Genomic DNA, 16,951 nt, shown 5'->3' on the forward strand with positions numbered 1-16,951 from the left:
ATACACGGCTGACACTGACGTAAACACTGCGTCACACACACACACACACACACACACACACACTGCATGGCACACACAGACACACACAGACACACACACACACACACTTTTATTGACTCACTTCTGTAAACAAAGTGAGTCTATGTTTTAACCCGGTGTTCGTGTGTGTGTGTGTGTGTGTGTGTGTGTGTGTGTCCCCGTGGTAAAAACTTTAACATTGACATTTTCTCTGCAAATATTTTGTCAGTTGACACCAAATTAGGCATAAAAATAGGAAAAATTCAGTTCTTTCCAGTCATCTTGTTTAAAACAATATTGCACCTCTGGGATGGGCACAAAAAAAAAAAAAAAAAAAAAAAAAAAGAGGCCTAATTATATATGCAAACTGCATTTACTGTTATATCTATATTTTTTGTATTCTCTAAACTTGGCACTTTGATCTGATATTCTGACACAACAACAAGAGCAGTCATTATTATCATTTTTTGTTCAAACAGGAACTTCTTTTGCTAAGCATGGAAGTTTTATTTATTTTGCAAACGTTTTGGTGCAAATAGTAAAGAAGGGAAATTACTCTGTAATTAATGCTAGGGGACTTAATTTGCTTTAAACTGATCTTTCTCATCTTAAACATTACATTTTAAAATTATACTCAATACATAAAAAATTTATGTGTTTTACTCTTAGTGCACAGGGCTTTCACTATGTTCATTCGCCCAAGTGGTCTTTTTCGGAAAATACTAAAATCAATACGACGAGTGGACTTTACAGATCTATTGGCTGAGCCCTGAAGGTCATGGGCAAAAATCAATTGCCTACACATATTTATACACATTCAAAGCGCGTGCTCATATTCTTCGCGAACGTGAACGACGCCATTTTGTTTCAAGTTGTTGACCTGCCCGTTCAATCCTATATTCAATGGACAATACACGATAACATGTGATGGAAAGTTGGAGAAGGAGACCGTTAAATATTTATTCAGAGAAAGATTTGTGAACGCCTCATCACTTACTGGATTATGCCCCAAACTGCCATAAAAATATCCACAGAATCAGTCGTTCTGTTGTTGTTGTTGTTGTTGTTTTGTGTGTGCCATAAGACATTATAAATTTTATTTCATCTATTTTTTCCAATACATATACCCTCCTTCACAATGCCCCCATTCGCAAACGTGCAATCCAGATCATGCAGTGGAACGCTAGATCTATTTCCACAAATTTGCCATATCTCATCCAACATTTGGCAAACTGTAATTACCAAACGCTTATATTACAATCCCTAAATGTGAGGAAGAATAACTATCCAAGCTTCCAGGTTATTATTACCCACCTGTGCACCAGCAGGTTGATACTGCCACAAAAATTAGTGCAGCCATATATATCAAAGAAAGGACTGAGTGCAGTGTATGCTCTCCACCAGCACCTAATTCTACTCCTGATTTCCATTCATGCGCGGCACGTGTTAAATTCAGTGATCACCTTACTCTTCGTGTCGTCTCTGTGTACTTACCTAGAGGACCAAACGAACTTAATACGGAATGGTTTCATAATGTTCAAGATAATGCAAAATGGTTGATAGGGGGAGATTTTAATGCCCATTCACCTTTTTGGGACAAAGATTGTGTATCAGCTACTTGTAACCGCTTTGTAGAAAATGTTGTTGATTCTTCCTTAAGCCTTTTAAATGATGACAGCGTTACCAGAATCCCTGATATTGTAACTCACAGGGCATCTGCTATAGATCTCTCTTTCATATCTGCTACGTTGTATCCAGAATGTAAATGGACAACGCATAAAGATACACTGGGAATTGATCATCTACCGATCATGACTTTTAATTAAACTGAAAGATATACGGAATTTCAAAAAGACAAAGTCCCAAAGTATAACTATAAAGATGCTGATTGGGAGAAATTCGAAAGTATGCTTGCTTGCAAAAACACTGAGTCCGTAAACACTGGGGATATAGATCATTTATATTCCTTCCGGAATTTATCGTCATCACTTATTCGATCCAAACTATCGTATGGACAAGAAGTCTTTTTCAATGCTCCAAAGCATTTGTTAAAGAAACTTCAAAGCATTGACTGTAAAGCATATAGACTTGCCCTTGACGTACCTTTCCAACCCTCGGAACATATAAAGAAATAGGAGAATTACCTTCGGATGAATACCGAAACCTGCCATGTGCTAAATACGTATTGAGAAGCTCAACAACTGAAAATTTTACATCGGAGGAAGTAAGAATTACATCTGAAAACAACTTCCCAAAAAGAGCTAAAACGATATCTTATCTAACACCAATTCAGTTGGCACGTTTGTGTCAGCAAACCTTTTCCAAAAGTCCGAAATTAATCCAGATAATGTAAACACCCCGAAAACAGTAAGTCCATGCCCCATTTGGGAGATGAGTAAAGCACAGTTTGATATCAATCATATTGACATTGCAAAAAAAGAATGGCAACAGAAGTCCGATTACACCTTCAGAATAGATACTTTGACCACTTACATATTTACACTCCTAGGCAATGGCCAAGCAGTTTCAGCTTTCGTTATACCAAAACTGAAAACTGAACAATCATACCATATTGGTAAAGATCAGTCAATATTCACAGCTGAACTTATCGCTGTTCTTATGGCTTTAAATTATATTCTTGATCTTCCAGTTTGCCTTCTACAAGTCTTATTTTGTGTTGATTCAAAATCTGTATTATATGCTTTAAACTCATCAAATTGTAAGAACAAGTCCAAAATAAACGTAACCAAGCGCTATGCTTGCTTCAAAACTTGCTTCACGCACAAGCTGTATTAGCAGACGACAGTTTTCGCTCAAACAGGATAAAGCTGAACGCTTTTATAACAAAGTTCAGCAGAGATGTTAAATGCATATGTGGAGAATCTATTTCTAGCAAACACATGCTCTTTGAATGTCAGAGTCTGAAATCGTTTTTACCAAACTTCTCTGAAAAATCTTTTGGATGTATTTTTGACAATTTCAAGATGTTATCTGCTATTGCAGAAGGTTTGCTGCATAGTCCAACTGGACATTTGTTCATAGTTGTTGCAGTTGTTTGATGTTAGCATTTCCTTCTATATTGTGCCTGTGTCTCCCCTTTTAGTGTTTTATTTTTTCCAGTGCTCTGTATCTTTCCCCACCACACACACACACATGCACACACACGTGCACACACACATACACACAGACCATTCTTCACCCCCTGCCCAATACCGTTCCCACCACTGACCACGCCCCCCCCCCCCCCCCCCCCCGTCTAATATCACTCAAAGTGGAAGACGTTAAACTGAAGACTACACACACACACACACACACACACACACACAGAGGAAAACATGCACATGCGCGACAATCCTTTTCAGACAGCGAAAAGTTTGCAAAACATTTGGGTAAAAAGGCAGATTTACGCATTTCCGGTTGTAGATCTTTGCAGGCAAAATAGACCGACGGATCGACAGAATTCAACAATGCCAGAAAGTATGCATTTCTTGCTTCAGATTTTCGCGAACATTTGATACCGATTTTGAATATATACATACTTCTTTCAAACCCAATCTGGTATGATGTTAAGTTTCTTTGCTATATTTTCGAGGGTCGCTGCAATGACCTGAGATCGTGTAACGGAAAGAAGAAGAAGACCTGAGATCTCATAGCACTAAACCGAGCAAATTTCTTTCTTCCCCAGTCTCTCTCTCTCTCTCTCTCTCTCTCTCTCTCTCTCTCTCTCTCTCTCTCTGTCTGTCTCTCTCTGACGTCTGTCGCTGTCAAATGATATAGCATATCTAGATCAGTAGATGTATTGTGTACTAATTGACGCTTGAAACTAGCATGATTTCAACCACAGAAACTTACCATCACAGTAAATTGCTAGGGTTTTAAATTGACGAAGTAATGTTGTGAAAAACAGCAAGAAGGCAGGTGTGTTATTACTGTTGTTTATAAAGTTGTGTTGTGAAGCTGTAACAAGCAGCCTGTCACGGTAGGTCTGCACATTGACACCGAGTTAGGCTTAGTTGCAAAGTTTACACTGACGCAGTTGATCAGCTGGCTTTGAGAGATTTGAGTTAAAAGGGGAGGAAAACAAAACAAAAAGCAGCTGACCTAAGTGCATAGCAGAGGTATTTTAAACTAAAGATGTAAGAAACCTTCAAAAGAAATTTAGCACCAGAGCTTCAATTTTGATTATATGTTTTGAGAACCAAAGATATTCTTGTGAAATATGTTGTTGAAGTTTCCTGTGTGAAGTAGGATATCATGTCTGATTAGAGTGTAAGTTATATGCCAGCTTTGATCAGGTTGAAAGCAGGTGCCAAAATATGTTAAATTAAGAAAAGAAAGAAGATAGAAACAGACTTCATAACAATAAAATACAGCAGGGCGTTAAAAGATGGAACAAATGAAACCATCTCAAACATAACATTAACTGAAATCAGAAATATGAATCATATTGAATAAATAATTGATGATAAACCAAGCAAGTGAAGCAACTCTAATGTTTGTAAACTAAATGCATAGGATATGTTGAAATATGTTCTGTACACAGTAGTCACTAGGTGGAAACTGGAAGTGGAAAGTAAAGATAAAAAGCAGCAGGAAAATTGAAAGCTGGCAGTATTGTTGTGTGGGTTTGTTTTTTAGAGAAAAAAACAACTAGTAGTATCTTGTAGCTGAAATTTTTAGTGCTACTGTTGAAGGCTGTGAGTGTGTGTGTGTGTGTGTGTGCACTTGGCACCAGGCACCTGCTAATTTGAGCCCTGATTTGATTCTTGTATTGATTTACTAAAATGATAAGAAGACCGAGGCACTTCTCATTCAGTGATTCACTCAAAGCGCTCATTTTCTGACTTGCCTAAGCCTTCATCTATATTGGTAGGAACCTTGGATATACCTTTCTCAGCATCTGCATGCAATTTAGGGTACATGCTTTCAGATGACATGATATTTGACATACACATCAACCATATTTGTAGGTCAGCATATGCAGCACTCTGACAAATCAGCTCCATTGTCAATGATAAAACACAAAAACAAATACTTTGTACTCCCTTTAAGGGTGTACATATACCCCTCCAGGGCAAGATGTTTCCCCCAAATTAACATAAATTATCACAATAAGCTGTGTCGAACTCAAAGTACTAGAATATAATTCATGATGTCTGGCAGTCAAGTGGCACCTTTCTGCTTTCGTTAATACTAATTATATATATATATATATATATTTTTTTTTTTTTTTGATGAACAGTTAATTTTTTAACAAGGATTATATACCAGAGAACAACTCCAGAGTCTATTGTAGTACTTGATCTTTGTATACATACCACCCAAACAAGCCCTTATTTGGTATGCTGTGTGTTGTTCTGATACTTCTGTGACTTGTTGCAGGAGATGGAGAACCGTTCTCCAACCCTGTGGCTCCTGTTTCACACAGCCACCACAGGGATGATGTGGATGATGATGCGTGAGTAACTCTCTGTCTTCTTCACATTCTTTTCACTTTTGAAGTCTGTGGAATGTATTCTGTAGAGAAGGATAATTTATAGGGTATCAATACTATCTTATTTTAATTTATAGCATTTATTATTGTGTCAGACTGCAGTAGTATGACTGCAAGCTACAGCCAGTGTGTTTGCTCTGTTTGGTCAATTTATAGAATAAAGAATGCTATATCAGTTGTTGATAAAAAAAAAAATCAAAAAAATCCTGTATCTGTGTAAGTTATAGCTGATTAAAACAGTGGTGCTAGTTTTTGTCCAAGATGTGTTGCTGTCAAAGATTTCTTGTCTGCTGTAATGTAAATTATTGATCTGATATTAAGTTATGAGATGTATAACTGAGGTTTGATTCTGCATCGTTGTTGTAATGTGTTTGTTGTTTGGGGTGAGGATGAAAAGAAATGGAACACATAATGACTGTGAGAGAAAGCAGTTAAAGTTTTAACATTACATAAATAAGAGAAATAAATATTTTGTTTTTCAGTAACAACTCAGACAAATGAAGAAATATTAAATCTTTTTCTTTACCTTAGTTTGAGTTTAATGTTCACAAAACCATTGTCATTTTTATTTAAACCAAGTAATGGTTATGACAGTGACATAGAACAATAGAGATTGTGATATTTATACATGTATTTTATTTGTTGTTTGCAGCCATCCCCTGACAAATGAAGATTTCCGAAAGTTGTTGATGACTCCCCGTGGCCCATCTTCATCATCGTACTCTGCTACTATCAGCCAGGCACAGAGACAGTAAGACTTTCCAAACTCAAAAAGCATATCATTCTTCTTTCTCACTTTCTGGTATATTCATGTTTTCTCTTATTCATATCTCTCTCTCTGTCTCTCTCTCTCTCTGTCTCTCTTTCTCTGTCTTTCTCTCTCTCTGTGTCTCTCTGTGAAAGCTAGACAAAACAGAAGTTTGTACATTCAGAGTGTTTAGTTTGAAAAGTGACAGTCAGCTGAGCACTTTTCTTGGTTGCTGTTGTTTTTTCTTCGTCTTTTTATCAGTTGTCATTGCTGTGTGTTCAAATTGCTGGCGTTTTTTCTCTGTCCTGTTATCAGTTGTCATTGCTGTGTGTTCAAATTGCTGGTGTTTTTTCTTAATCATATGATCAGTTGTCATTGCTGTGTGTTCAAATTGCTGGTGTTTTTTCTTAGTCATATGATCAGTTGTCACCGCTGTGTCAAGTGTGTGTTCAAATTGCTGGTGTTTTTTCTCTGTCCTGTTATCAGTTGTCATTGCTGTGTGTTCAAATTGCTGGTGTTTTTTCTCCGTCCTATTATCAGTTGTCATTGCTGTGTGTTCTAATTGCTGGTGTTTTTTCTCCGTCCTATTATCAGTTGTCATTGCTGTGTGTTCTAATTGCTGGTGTTTTTTCTCCATCCTATTATCAGTTGTCACAGCTAAGTGTTCATATTTATGGTGTTTTTTCTCTATCATGATCAGTTGTCATTGCTTTGTGTTCAAATTACTGGTGTTTTTTCTCCATTATATGGCCAGTTCTCTTTGCTGTGTGTTAGATTGCTTGTTTTTTTTTTCTCAATCAAATGATCATTGCTGTGTGTTATCTCAGTAATATGATCAGTTGTAATTGTTGTGTGTTACAGTTGAATTTTTTGTGGTACATTGTGGCATTGTCAGATCAGGGCTGAAACAACTTTGCTAGGTGGTGGTGGTCATGGTATTGTAGTTATTATTGATGAGTTTTTTTTCTTGTTTTTTTCTTTCAGCTGTTCAGTTGAGGCAGTAGTTTGGAATGAAATTGTTTTTCTTTTGCGTAGGGTTCCTGTCATAATTATAGAAAGAAGATGTTAAAATTTATGTCTTAAATAGTCTGTATGATTGTTTATTGTAATTGTGGATTTGAATACATGTTGACATGTTGGATGTTCTTTCTTCTTGCCTTAATGACACATCTACCACTCTCTCTTTTTATTTTTTGCTTTTTATTTAATGTAAACTTACTGTATGTTTTTTTTTGCTTAAGCATTACTGCTGCTTGTGGATGTGTGTTTTTGTATATTTGTGTGTCTCTGTGTGTGTTCAGTTCATAATGTGATAATCGCTTGTATTCCTTATATGATGTGAAAATTAAAATGTCAGTTTAATTACACATACCTCCTATTATAAGTTTCTGAAAGCCATATATTGATTTAACATAAACACAAGTGTTTGGTAAAACTGCTAATCAGTTACTTTCTGAATTTGGTCGTATTGTGTATGATAATGATTAATGGTGTGTCAAGAAGTACATGTCATCATGTATCCATTCCATCTGTAACAATTATGTCACAGTGATCAAGAGAAAGAAGAAGAGGAGGAGGAGGATGCAGCCACCAGAAGAAAGAAAAAGAAAAGGTAATGTCTTCATTCTGTGTGCATGTGCATGTGTTTGTGTGTGTGTGAACTGCTTACCTGATGTTCCATATAAGTCCAGTCCATTCATTTGTTTTAGAATCTCATACATTATTATACATTCCAAACAGTTACCAAGGAACAGGTCAAAGATGTCATCCTCAAGATGCCAAAGAAATCATGCAGTCTTGATCCTATCCCACATTCTATATTTTACCAGTGTTTAGAAGAATTACTATTATAACCAGTATCATAATATATCCTTGACCTCAGGTGTTGTCCCACAGTCCTTCAAGCATGCCTTGGTGTGTCCCTTTTTGAAGAAAGCTAGTCTTGATCCCGAAAACCTGAAAAACTATAGACCAGTATCAAACCTCCCATTTCTGTCTAAAGTTTTAGAACGTATTGTGCTTGGCTAGCTTATGAAACACCTTGAGATCCACAGTCTCCTGGAGCCATTTCAGTCAGTGTACAGAAAGGGACACAGCACGGAAACGGCCTTATTACGTGTGGTCAATGACCTGTTGCTAGCATCTGATGCAGGCAAGGTATCCATTCTGTCACTGCTGGACCTTTCTGCAGCATTTGACACAATAGACCATGACATTATGGTCAGAAGGTTGTGTGCTGTGTTCGGACTCAATGGTACTGTTCTGAAATGGTTTCATTCCTACTTATCAGGTCACACACACTCTGTCCTTGTAAATGGAAACCAGTCTGTTCCATCTGTGCTCAGATATGGGGTACAAGGTTCCGTCCTGGGACCTGTACTCTTTACAATGTACACACAACGTCTAAGTTTGATCATCCAACAGTCTGTACCTCACTATCATGTGTTTGCTGACGATTCTCAACTATATGATTCTACTATTCCTTCTGAAATTCTATGTTTAGCTTCTAAGTTTAAAACTAGTATAGAAAATGTAGCAAAGTGGATGAAACGAAACAAACTAAAAATGAATGATGACAAAACAGTACTCATGCTGACCGGTAATAAAAAATAAGCTCAAGCAGATAAATAAAACGTCTATCATTTGTTCTGGCATAGAAATTTCTTTTTCTAGTTCTGTCTGCAGTCTTGGTTTTTACTTCGATTAATCCCTCACGATGGAATTCATGTGAACCACCTGTGTAAAGTTCTTTACTTTCAGCTTTGTAAGATTAGTAAAATCCACCCCTTCCTGTCTGTTGATGCCACCAACAAACTTGCTGTTGCCTTCATTTTATCCCGCCTAGATTATTGTAATTCTCTCTTTGCTGGCCTTCCCAATGATAAACTCTACAAGCTCCAGAAAATACAGAATAATGCAGATCGACTTGTCCTTAAAAAGTCAAGGAGAGAGAGTGCTACTGCTGTCCCACCCTCATATCTTTCTGAGCTTGTTAACCCGTACTTGCCAAACAGAACATTGAGATCTCTTGATTCCTCCCAGCTAACTGTTCCCCGATACTTCCTTAACTCCTGTGGAAAGACGTCATTTTCCGTCTTCGGCCCAATAACTTGGAATTCTCTGCCTATAACTCTCAGACAAACAACTCATCTATCTACCTTTGAAGTAAATCTTAAAACTTGTCTCTTTAAAAAATACTTGTCATAACTCAAATAGTGCTATTGTCCCAGGCCCATGGCAATGTGAGTGTGTGTGATGGGAGAGTAGAGAGAATGGGAGTGGGTAGATGGATGGTGGTGGTGTGGTTCGAAATGGAGAATGACCCGATTTTTACCCCTTTAACCTTTTCTATCCAAAATATTATTTTACAATTTTTACAATATCTGTGGCATGCAGATTACAGTTATGTTCCTTTTTACATGTATGTACTTTAATTGCAAATTGCTGCCATCTCAGCCGTTTAATCATGTATATGTCTGTGCGTGGGTGTTAGTGTGAATGTAACAGTTGTATTGATAGTATGCTCCTTTGTGAGTTTTATGCATTGTGTTTTTTACAATATTTATGATTTTGTTTTATGTTTCTACTACTTTTTATATGCTTTCTTGTTTCACTTTAGGTACTGGATTGTAAAGCTCTTAGAGCTTGCTTATGCTTGTATTATAGCACTATATAAAAATAAATTATTATTATTATTATTATTCATTCTGTAACGGTTTTTTTAAAGTATGACAGTGTGTTAAAATGTACTGAAGTGGAATTCTATTCTTTTCCGTGTGGAAACTCATTTCCAACACCAATTTATTTTGCACAGAAAATGAATGTAATCATGACACTGGCATGACTTAAGTTGTGAGGAAACAAATACTTGCTCGCCACTGAAGATTAAGGGAATTTTGGTGATGATGGTCACATGGTGTCTCTTTCTTTTCTTTTTTTTCTTTAATGGTATATAGAATTCATTTCTTTGAATCAGATTAAGAATTTGATATTTTGAAAAAAGAAACTTGACTAATTTTCAGAAAATCAGAAAGTGTGAATGATCTGAAGGTATTTGTGTATAAGTTTGACTTTGTGTGTGCAAGTGTGCTCGCATGTGTGTGTGTGTGCATGTGTTTCAGCATATATGTATGTATATGTATGTCTTGCATATGTGTGTGTGTGTGTGTGTGTGTGTGTGTGTGTGTGTGTGTGTGTGTGCATGTGTTTCTGCATATATGTATGTATATGTATGTCTTGCATATGTGTGTGTGCTTGTGCATGTGTTTTTGCATATATGTATGTATATGTATGTCTTGTATTGTGCAGTTATTATGCCAAGCTGAAGAGGGATGAAGAAGAGAGACAGAAAGAACTGTCAGCCAAATACCGAGACAGAGTAAGTTGTTTCAAACATGTTTTGTAACTTCATTGTATTGTTACTTGTATAAGACAGAAAGAACTGTCAGCCAAGTACCGAGACAGAGTTAAGTTGTTTCAAACATGTTTTGTAACTTCATTGTATTGTTACTTATATAATATGAACTTTCAGCCATCTGCATCATTTTTTCATTTAAATCCTGTTGCAATCTAGTGTACGTAACTTTAACCAGTAGAGTGCCTATAAGACGTCAGCTGAGGTCCTACAAAAAGTATTGCCATAGTGCCTGTAAGACGCCCACTGACGTCTTGCATATGTTCAGATTTTTCCTTTATTGGAGTTTGGTTCAGTTCACATAAACAGACTCTGAACAGTTAGTTTGATCTTTCTGGATTATTAAAATACTATTTAAATGAACTTATATCAGGTAGAAGACCTCTTTCCACTCGATAATAATTTGCAAACTGACCACGTGATACGCATGTGGAAAAGGGGGTTGCATCATGTGTAAACAAATGCATTGAAAACTGTGTGCAGTAAAGCAAATAGTCACAGTCAGCAGATTTACACAATTCTGAAAGCTCTGCATGTGATTATGGACAGCTTTCATGATGGAGAAGGATCTCTCTTGTCTGATGATTGGTTTGAAAACGAAGGTGATTGACAACAACAGTTATGAAACTTACAGCCCAGTTTATGGTAATTTAATCCGTCCATCCAATCAGACAGCGTTTTTGAACAACTGGCTATGACTGACTGAATACGTGCAGCCAGTGTTGGAAGAAAGGAATCTGTGTGAGAGGAGTGATGTAAGACGATAGGTTTAAGGCCAGCCAGAGGTCATCAAAGGGGCGTGGCTTTTGGGAAGAGTGAACTCACATTTCAAAGCTGACAGAAGGCAGTTGACAACCGCCAATGCCCCACGATTTTCACGAAACGCAGTGCTGAATCTGCACTGGCCATGAAACACGTGCTTTTTGTTTTTAACACTTTTTTTTTGCTGAATCAGAGGGATGACTTATTTGAAGAGGTGGCAAGCCCAATGCACAGCAGATACTTTCATCAGCCCACGTGCAACTTGAAAGGAGTGAACATCATCAAAGAACTTCACCCTCACTTGAAAACGCTCTTTGCTGTCAAAAAGCTTGCCAGTTCAGTCTCTGGGACTGTGATTGACCTTTTACGTTGACTTTACTCACTTTTGTCATTATTGGGACAGTGATTTACTTACATGTCTGCAAGAGCTGTGATTTGTTTTCAAAAACTTATAGCCTGTTTTAATTTCTTGTACAGGTATAATCTTTCAACAGGCTTGCTATTTCTAGCTGTATTTTGTCTCTTTTCTTTATGAATGTCATTATGTAGAGGTAGAAATAGACTTTTTTGTTGCACAAAAATTATTATCTTGACTTTACATGCCTGAACAGTTACCTACAATCAACCTAATTGGGAAAAAAACCCAGAAACAGAATCTACACTCCTTTTCCATCAGAGAAACGTTTACTTTCTTTCTGTATCACCCATAGCTTTTGTGCTATAATTTTTTTTAATTATTATTACCCCCGAATCCTCAAAATTCCCTGGCAAGGGGAGAGGTTTTTTTTTTTTTTTGTTTTTGTTTTTTTTAACTACTAAATTCTCTGGCACTGACCTGGTTAAGAGAAAAGTGTGTCTTTCACTGGTGTAAGAGTTAAAGAGACGTGTGTCATTCACAGGGTAAGAGTTAAAGAAACCTGTGTTTTTCACTGGTGTAAGAATTAAATGTGGATATTCCACAGGTGTAAGAGTTAAAGAAATGTGCATATTTCACTGCTGTAAAATGTGTATATTACACCAGTGTAAGAATTAAAGAAATGTGTGTCTTTCACAAATAAACTGGATGCAGTGTTACGGGTTTCAAAGGAAAGATATTTCAAAGTGCTGAAAACCAAGGGGCACTTTATGGAATCACACGAATTCCTGAAGTTTTCTCACCATTTTTTTTTTTTTTACTACAGGCACGGGAGAGGCGTGATGGTCAGAGCCAGGCAGAACCTGACTCACTCAGTACGACTGCTGACTACAGGGCAGTGGCCCCAGATGCTAAATCGTAAGTTGACTGTGTTCCTTGATCGTGTGTAAGTGTGGCTGAGGTTTTGTCAGAGTATTTCTTCCCCTCGGCAGGAAACAATTGTGTGTAAGTGTGTGCTTTGTGATGAGTGGGGTTTGTGTCAGAGTATTTCTTCCCCTTGGCAGGAAACAATTGTGTGTAAGTGTGTGCTCTGCGGTTAGTGAGGTTTGTGTCAGAGTATTTCTTCCCCTTGGCAGGAAACGATTGTGTGTAAGTGTGTGTTCTGTGGTGAGTGAGGTTTGTGTCAGAGTATTTCTTCCCCTTGGCAGGAAACTGCAGCAGCTGGTAGGAAGTTGGTTGCTTGTTGCTGGTCTTTTTCAAGAGAGGAGTGTATATTTTGTTTTTTGTTTTTTTGTTTTTTAAAGACGGTTGTAACATTCTGTGCTGAATAAAAATGCATTATGAACATAATCAAAAATGATAAAAGGGTAAACAATTGAAAAATGATAAAAGGGTAAACAATTGATTGTTTTTAATGTATGGGTAACCAGTTGATTGTTTTTAAATGTATGGGTAACCAATTGAGTACACGAGAAGAGGGAGTCATTGTCATCTGCAAGTATGAGAGATGAGTTCTTATTAGTGTGTACATCAGCTGTATCAGTTTTCCATTGTATTTTGTTTTGGTTGATGAATCCCTTAGTCTAGAGCTGTGTCAGTTTTTGGTAGTGTTTTGTAGTGGTGACGCTAACTGTAATGTGTATTGTACAGTGTGGTGTTGGTTGTGCTGTGTAGTGATGACACTGTAGTGTGTATTGTACAGTGTGGTGTTGGTTGTGCTGTGAAGGGATGACACTAACTGTAGTGTGCATTGTACAGTGTGGTGTTGGTTGTGCTGTGAAGTGATGACACTGTAGTGTGTATTGTACAGTGTGGTGTTGGTTGTGCTGTGAAGTGATGACACTAACTGTTAGTGTGTATTGTACAGTGTGGTGTTGGTTGTGCTGTGGAGTGATGACACTGTAGTGTGTATTGTACAGTGTGGTGTTGGTTGTGCTGTGAAGTGATGACACTAACTGTTAGTGTGTATTGTACAGTGTGGTGTTGGTTGTGCTGTGAAGTGATGACACTAACTGTTAGTGTGTATTGTACAGTGTGGTGTTGGTTGTGCTGTGAAGTGATGACACTGTAGTGTGTATTGTACAGTGTGGTGTTGGTTGTGCTGTGAAGTGATGACACCAACTGTTAGTGTGCATTGTACAGTGTGGTGTTGGTTGTGCTGTGAAGGGATGACACTGTAGTTTGTATTGTACAATGTGGTGTTGATTGTGCTGGGAAGTGATGACAGTGTAGTGTGTATTGTACAGTGCGGTGTTGGTTGTGATGTGAAGTTATGACACCAACTGTTAGTGTGCATTGTACAGTGTGGTGTTGGTTGTGCTGTGAAGTAATGACACTAACTGTAGTGTGCATTGTACAGTGTGGTGTTGGTTGTGCTGTGAAGGGATGACACTAACTGTAGTGTGTATTGTACAGTGTGGTGTTGGTTGTGCTGGGAAGTGATGAAACTGTAGTGTGTATTGTACAGTGTGGTGTTGGTTGTGTTGTGAAGTGATGACACTGTAGTGTGCATTGTACAGTGTGGTGTTGGTTGTGCTGTGAAGTGATGACACTAACTGTAGTGTGTATTGTACAGTGTGGTGTTGGTTGTGCTGTGAAGTGATGACACTAACTGTAGTGTGTATTGTACAGTGTGGTGTTGGTTGTACTGTGAAGTGATGACACTAACTGTAGTGTGTATTGTACAGTGTGGTGTTGGTTGTGCTGTGAAGTGATGACACTAACTGTAGTGTACATTGTACAGTGTGGTGTTGGTTGTGCTGTGAAGTGATGACACTGTAGTGTGTATTGTACAGTGTGGTGTTGGTTGTGCTGTGAAGTGATGACACTAACTGTAGTGTGCATTGTACAGTGTGGTGTTGGTTGTGCTGTGTAGTGATGACACTAACTGTCAGTGATTGTTGTAGAGTGTGGAGAATTATGCAGAGAGGAGAAAGCAGATGTTGTGCTGTGAAGTGATGATGCTAACTGTAGTGTGTTTTGTACAGTGTGGAGAATTATGCAGAGAGGAGAAAGCAGATGTGCTGTGAAGTGATGATCCTATCTGTCAGTGTGTGTTGTACAGTGTGGAGATTCAAGATTCAAGATGGTTTATTCAATTAAGGCCATAGCCCCATATGAATAGGGGGTAATAACAGCTTTACATGTGTCATTGCAATTGGTAATATAAACAATATAATGTCATTCACAACAAACTATCAGTGAATCTAAGAAATGAGTGTCTCTCTTAATTGCAGTGCTTTATAAAGATACATAGCAAAACTACGTATGGTGTTTTCATCGTTAGATGCCATTAATAAACATAACCGAAACAAGCATGGATTTATATAATATTGGGGGGGAATAAATTGTATTCGTAAGTCAGTCAACACAGGGCATTTTAAAACAAAGTGAACTTCATCCTCTCTTGATTCTTTGCATAGTGGGCACAATTGTTCAGAATGACATGTTGCTTTGTAACAATATCTGTGTGTGTTTACTTCAGAGATTCCAAATCTAAATCTGGTCAATGTAAATCTGAGGTGTCTGTTAAAATCAAACAGAAGGTATCGCTTTACTATATGATCGGAGGTAAAATTTCGATAAATTTCAAATCTTTCACTCGTTTGAATATGGTTTTCCCACTCCTGCCACCTACAGTCTATCAATCGTTGACGAAGAATTTGCACAAATCTAATTTCATCCCCTACTCCTTGATATTCCCATACATACCCAAAACCAAGTTCACATAAACACATTCGTACATTCGATACCCAGTTTGTTTTGCCTCTTAAGTCTAAATCATATAGCATATTGTAAGATTTACTTGGCAGTCGAGTATTATTCATTTTTAATAACTTTAACCAGTAACGAATGCATCTAATAGCAGAGTTAATATAGATTGGGTGCCTATTAGTTTCTCCATATACTAAATCATTGGGTGTTCTCACTTCAACCCCTAAAATTTTTTTAAACCCAAATAAATGAACAGACTCACAATGCGTAACCGATTTTCTATCTAACCCCCACAATTCTGAACCATATAGCACAATAGGTTGTATCTGAATATCAAATAATTTCAGAAATAGCTTCAAGGAATTATTATTCAACAAACGAAGTTTCTTCATAATATGTAACAACGCATTTTTCCCTCTGCTAGATAAATCCTTACATGCAGCTACAAAACTCAAACGTGTAGAGAAGAATATTCCAAGATATTTATAGACATTAACGACAGGCATAACAACACCATCATAAACCCATCTTTCCCTCGCTGCCAGATAACCCCCTTTTCTAAAGACAATTATGTTACTCTTATCCAAATTAACCCGTAACTGTAACTGATTGGCTGAATTTTTCAGATTATTCAACTGTGTCTGAAGACCAACAACTGTCTCAGAGAGTAAAACTATATCATCAGCGAGTAGTAAAATAAATAATTCCATAATATCACTTGTGAATCTAGCACCGTGCCTTCCCTTATCTATTATTTCTATCGCTAATTCATTTATAAATAATGAAAACAAAATAGGACTACAAACATCTCCCTGTTTAACTCCTCTAGTACAACATATATAATTCGTAAGCTTATCACCACATCTAACTCTTGTTTTAACAACACTATACATACTCCTAATGCAATTGAAGAGTTTTCCACTTACTCCATTTTTAATCAGAATGGGCCATAATAAATTTCGGTTAATGGAATCAAATGCTTTTTCAAAATCAATAAACGCCACATACAGTTTACGGTTAAAAGAAAACTGTTTCTGGATGAGTGCAAAAAGAGTAAACATATGATCAGTTGTTGAGTAACCTCGTCTAAACCCAGCTTGATGTTCTCCAGTTATATCATTATATCATACATATTCCTGAATCCTTTGGTTAATGATAGTGCTATAGACTTTGCTACTGATGTCACAAAGTGAAATGCCTCTATAATTATTAGTATTATTTACATTACCCTTTTTATAAAGTGGAAGAATAATCGAATGACACCATTGTTCAGGAAAGACACCTTTATCAAATAAAACATTCAAGAATTTTTCAAAAAAGTCTACAATCATTTCACAAGGAGTTTTTAAAAATTCTCCAATAATGCCATCAGGACCTGCTGCTTTTCTACTTTTTAATTTTCTAAGGGCGAATTTAACTTCTTCTCGAGTGATTGGACGATCCATG

The 16,951-nt window shown here is 37.1% G+C and overlaps 1 protein-coding gene across 1 annotated transcript in view; it reads left to right on the forward strand.

Annotated features, from left to right (window-relative positions):
* Positions 1–3,424: 3,424 nt before the first annotated feature.
* LOC143283809 (protein Red-like) overlaps positions 3,425–16,951 on the forward strand; it is a 45,810-nt gene continuing 32,283 nt past the window's right edge. Inside the window, exons 1-6 of the mRNA XM_076590180.1 lie at positions 3,425–3,495; positions 5,401–5,476; positions 6,165–6,263; positions 7,810–7,872; positions 10,569–10,638; positions 12,618–12,709. Coding sequence (XP_076446295.1) covers positions 3,486–3,495; positions 5,401–5,476; positions 6,165–6,263; positions 7,810–7,872; positions 10,569–10,638; positions 12,618–12,709 — 410 coding nt within the window. The 5' untranslated portion in view covers positions 3,425–3,485. The remainder of the gene's footprint in view (positions 3,496–5,400; positions 5,477–6,164; positions 6,264–7,809; positions 7,873–10,568; positions 10,639–12,617; positions 12,710–16,951) is intronic.

Source organism: Babylonia areolata, chromosome 7, assembly GCF_041734735.1.
Source record: "Babylonia areolata isolate BAREFJ2019XMU chromosome 7, ASM4173473v1, whole genome shotgun sequence".
Lineage (NCBI taxonomy): Eukaryota > Metazoa > Mollusca > Gastropoda > Neogastropoda > Buccinidae > Babylonia > Babylonia areolata.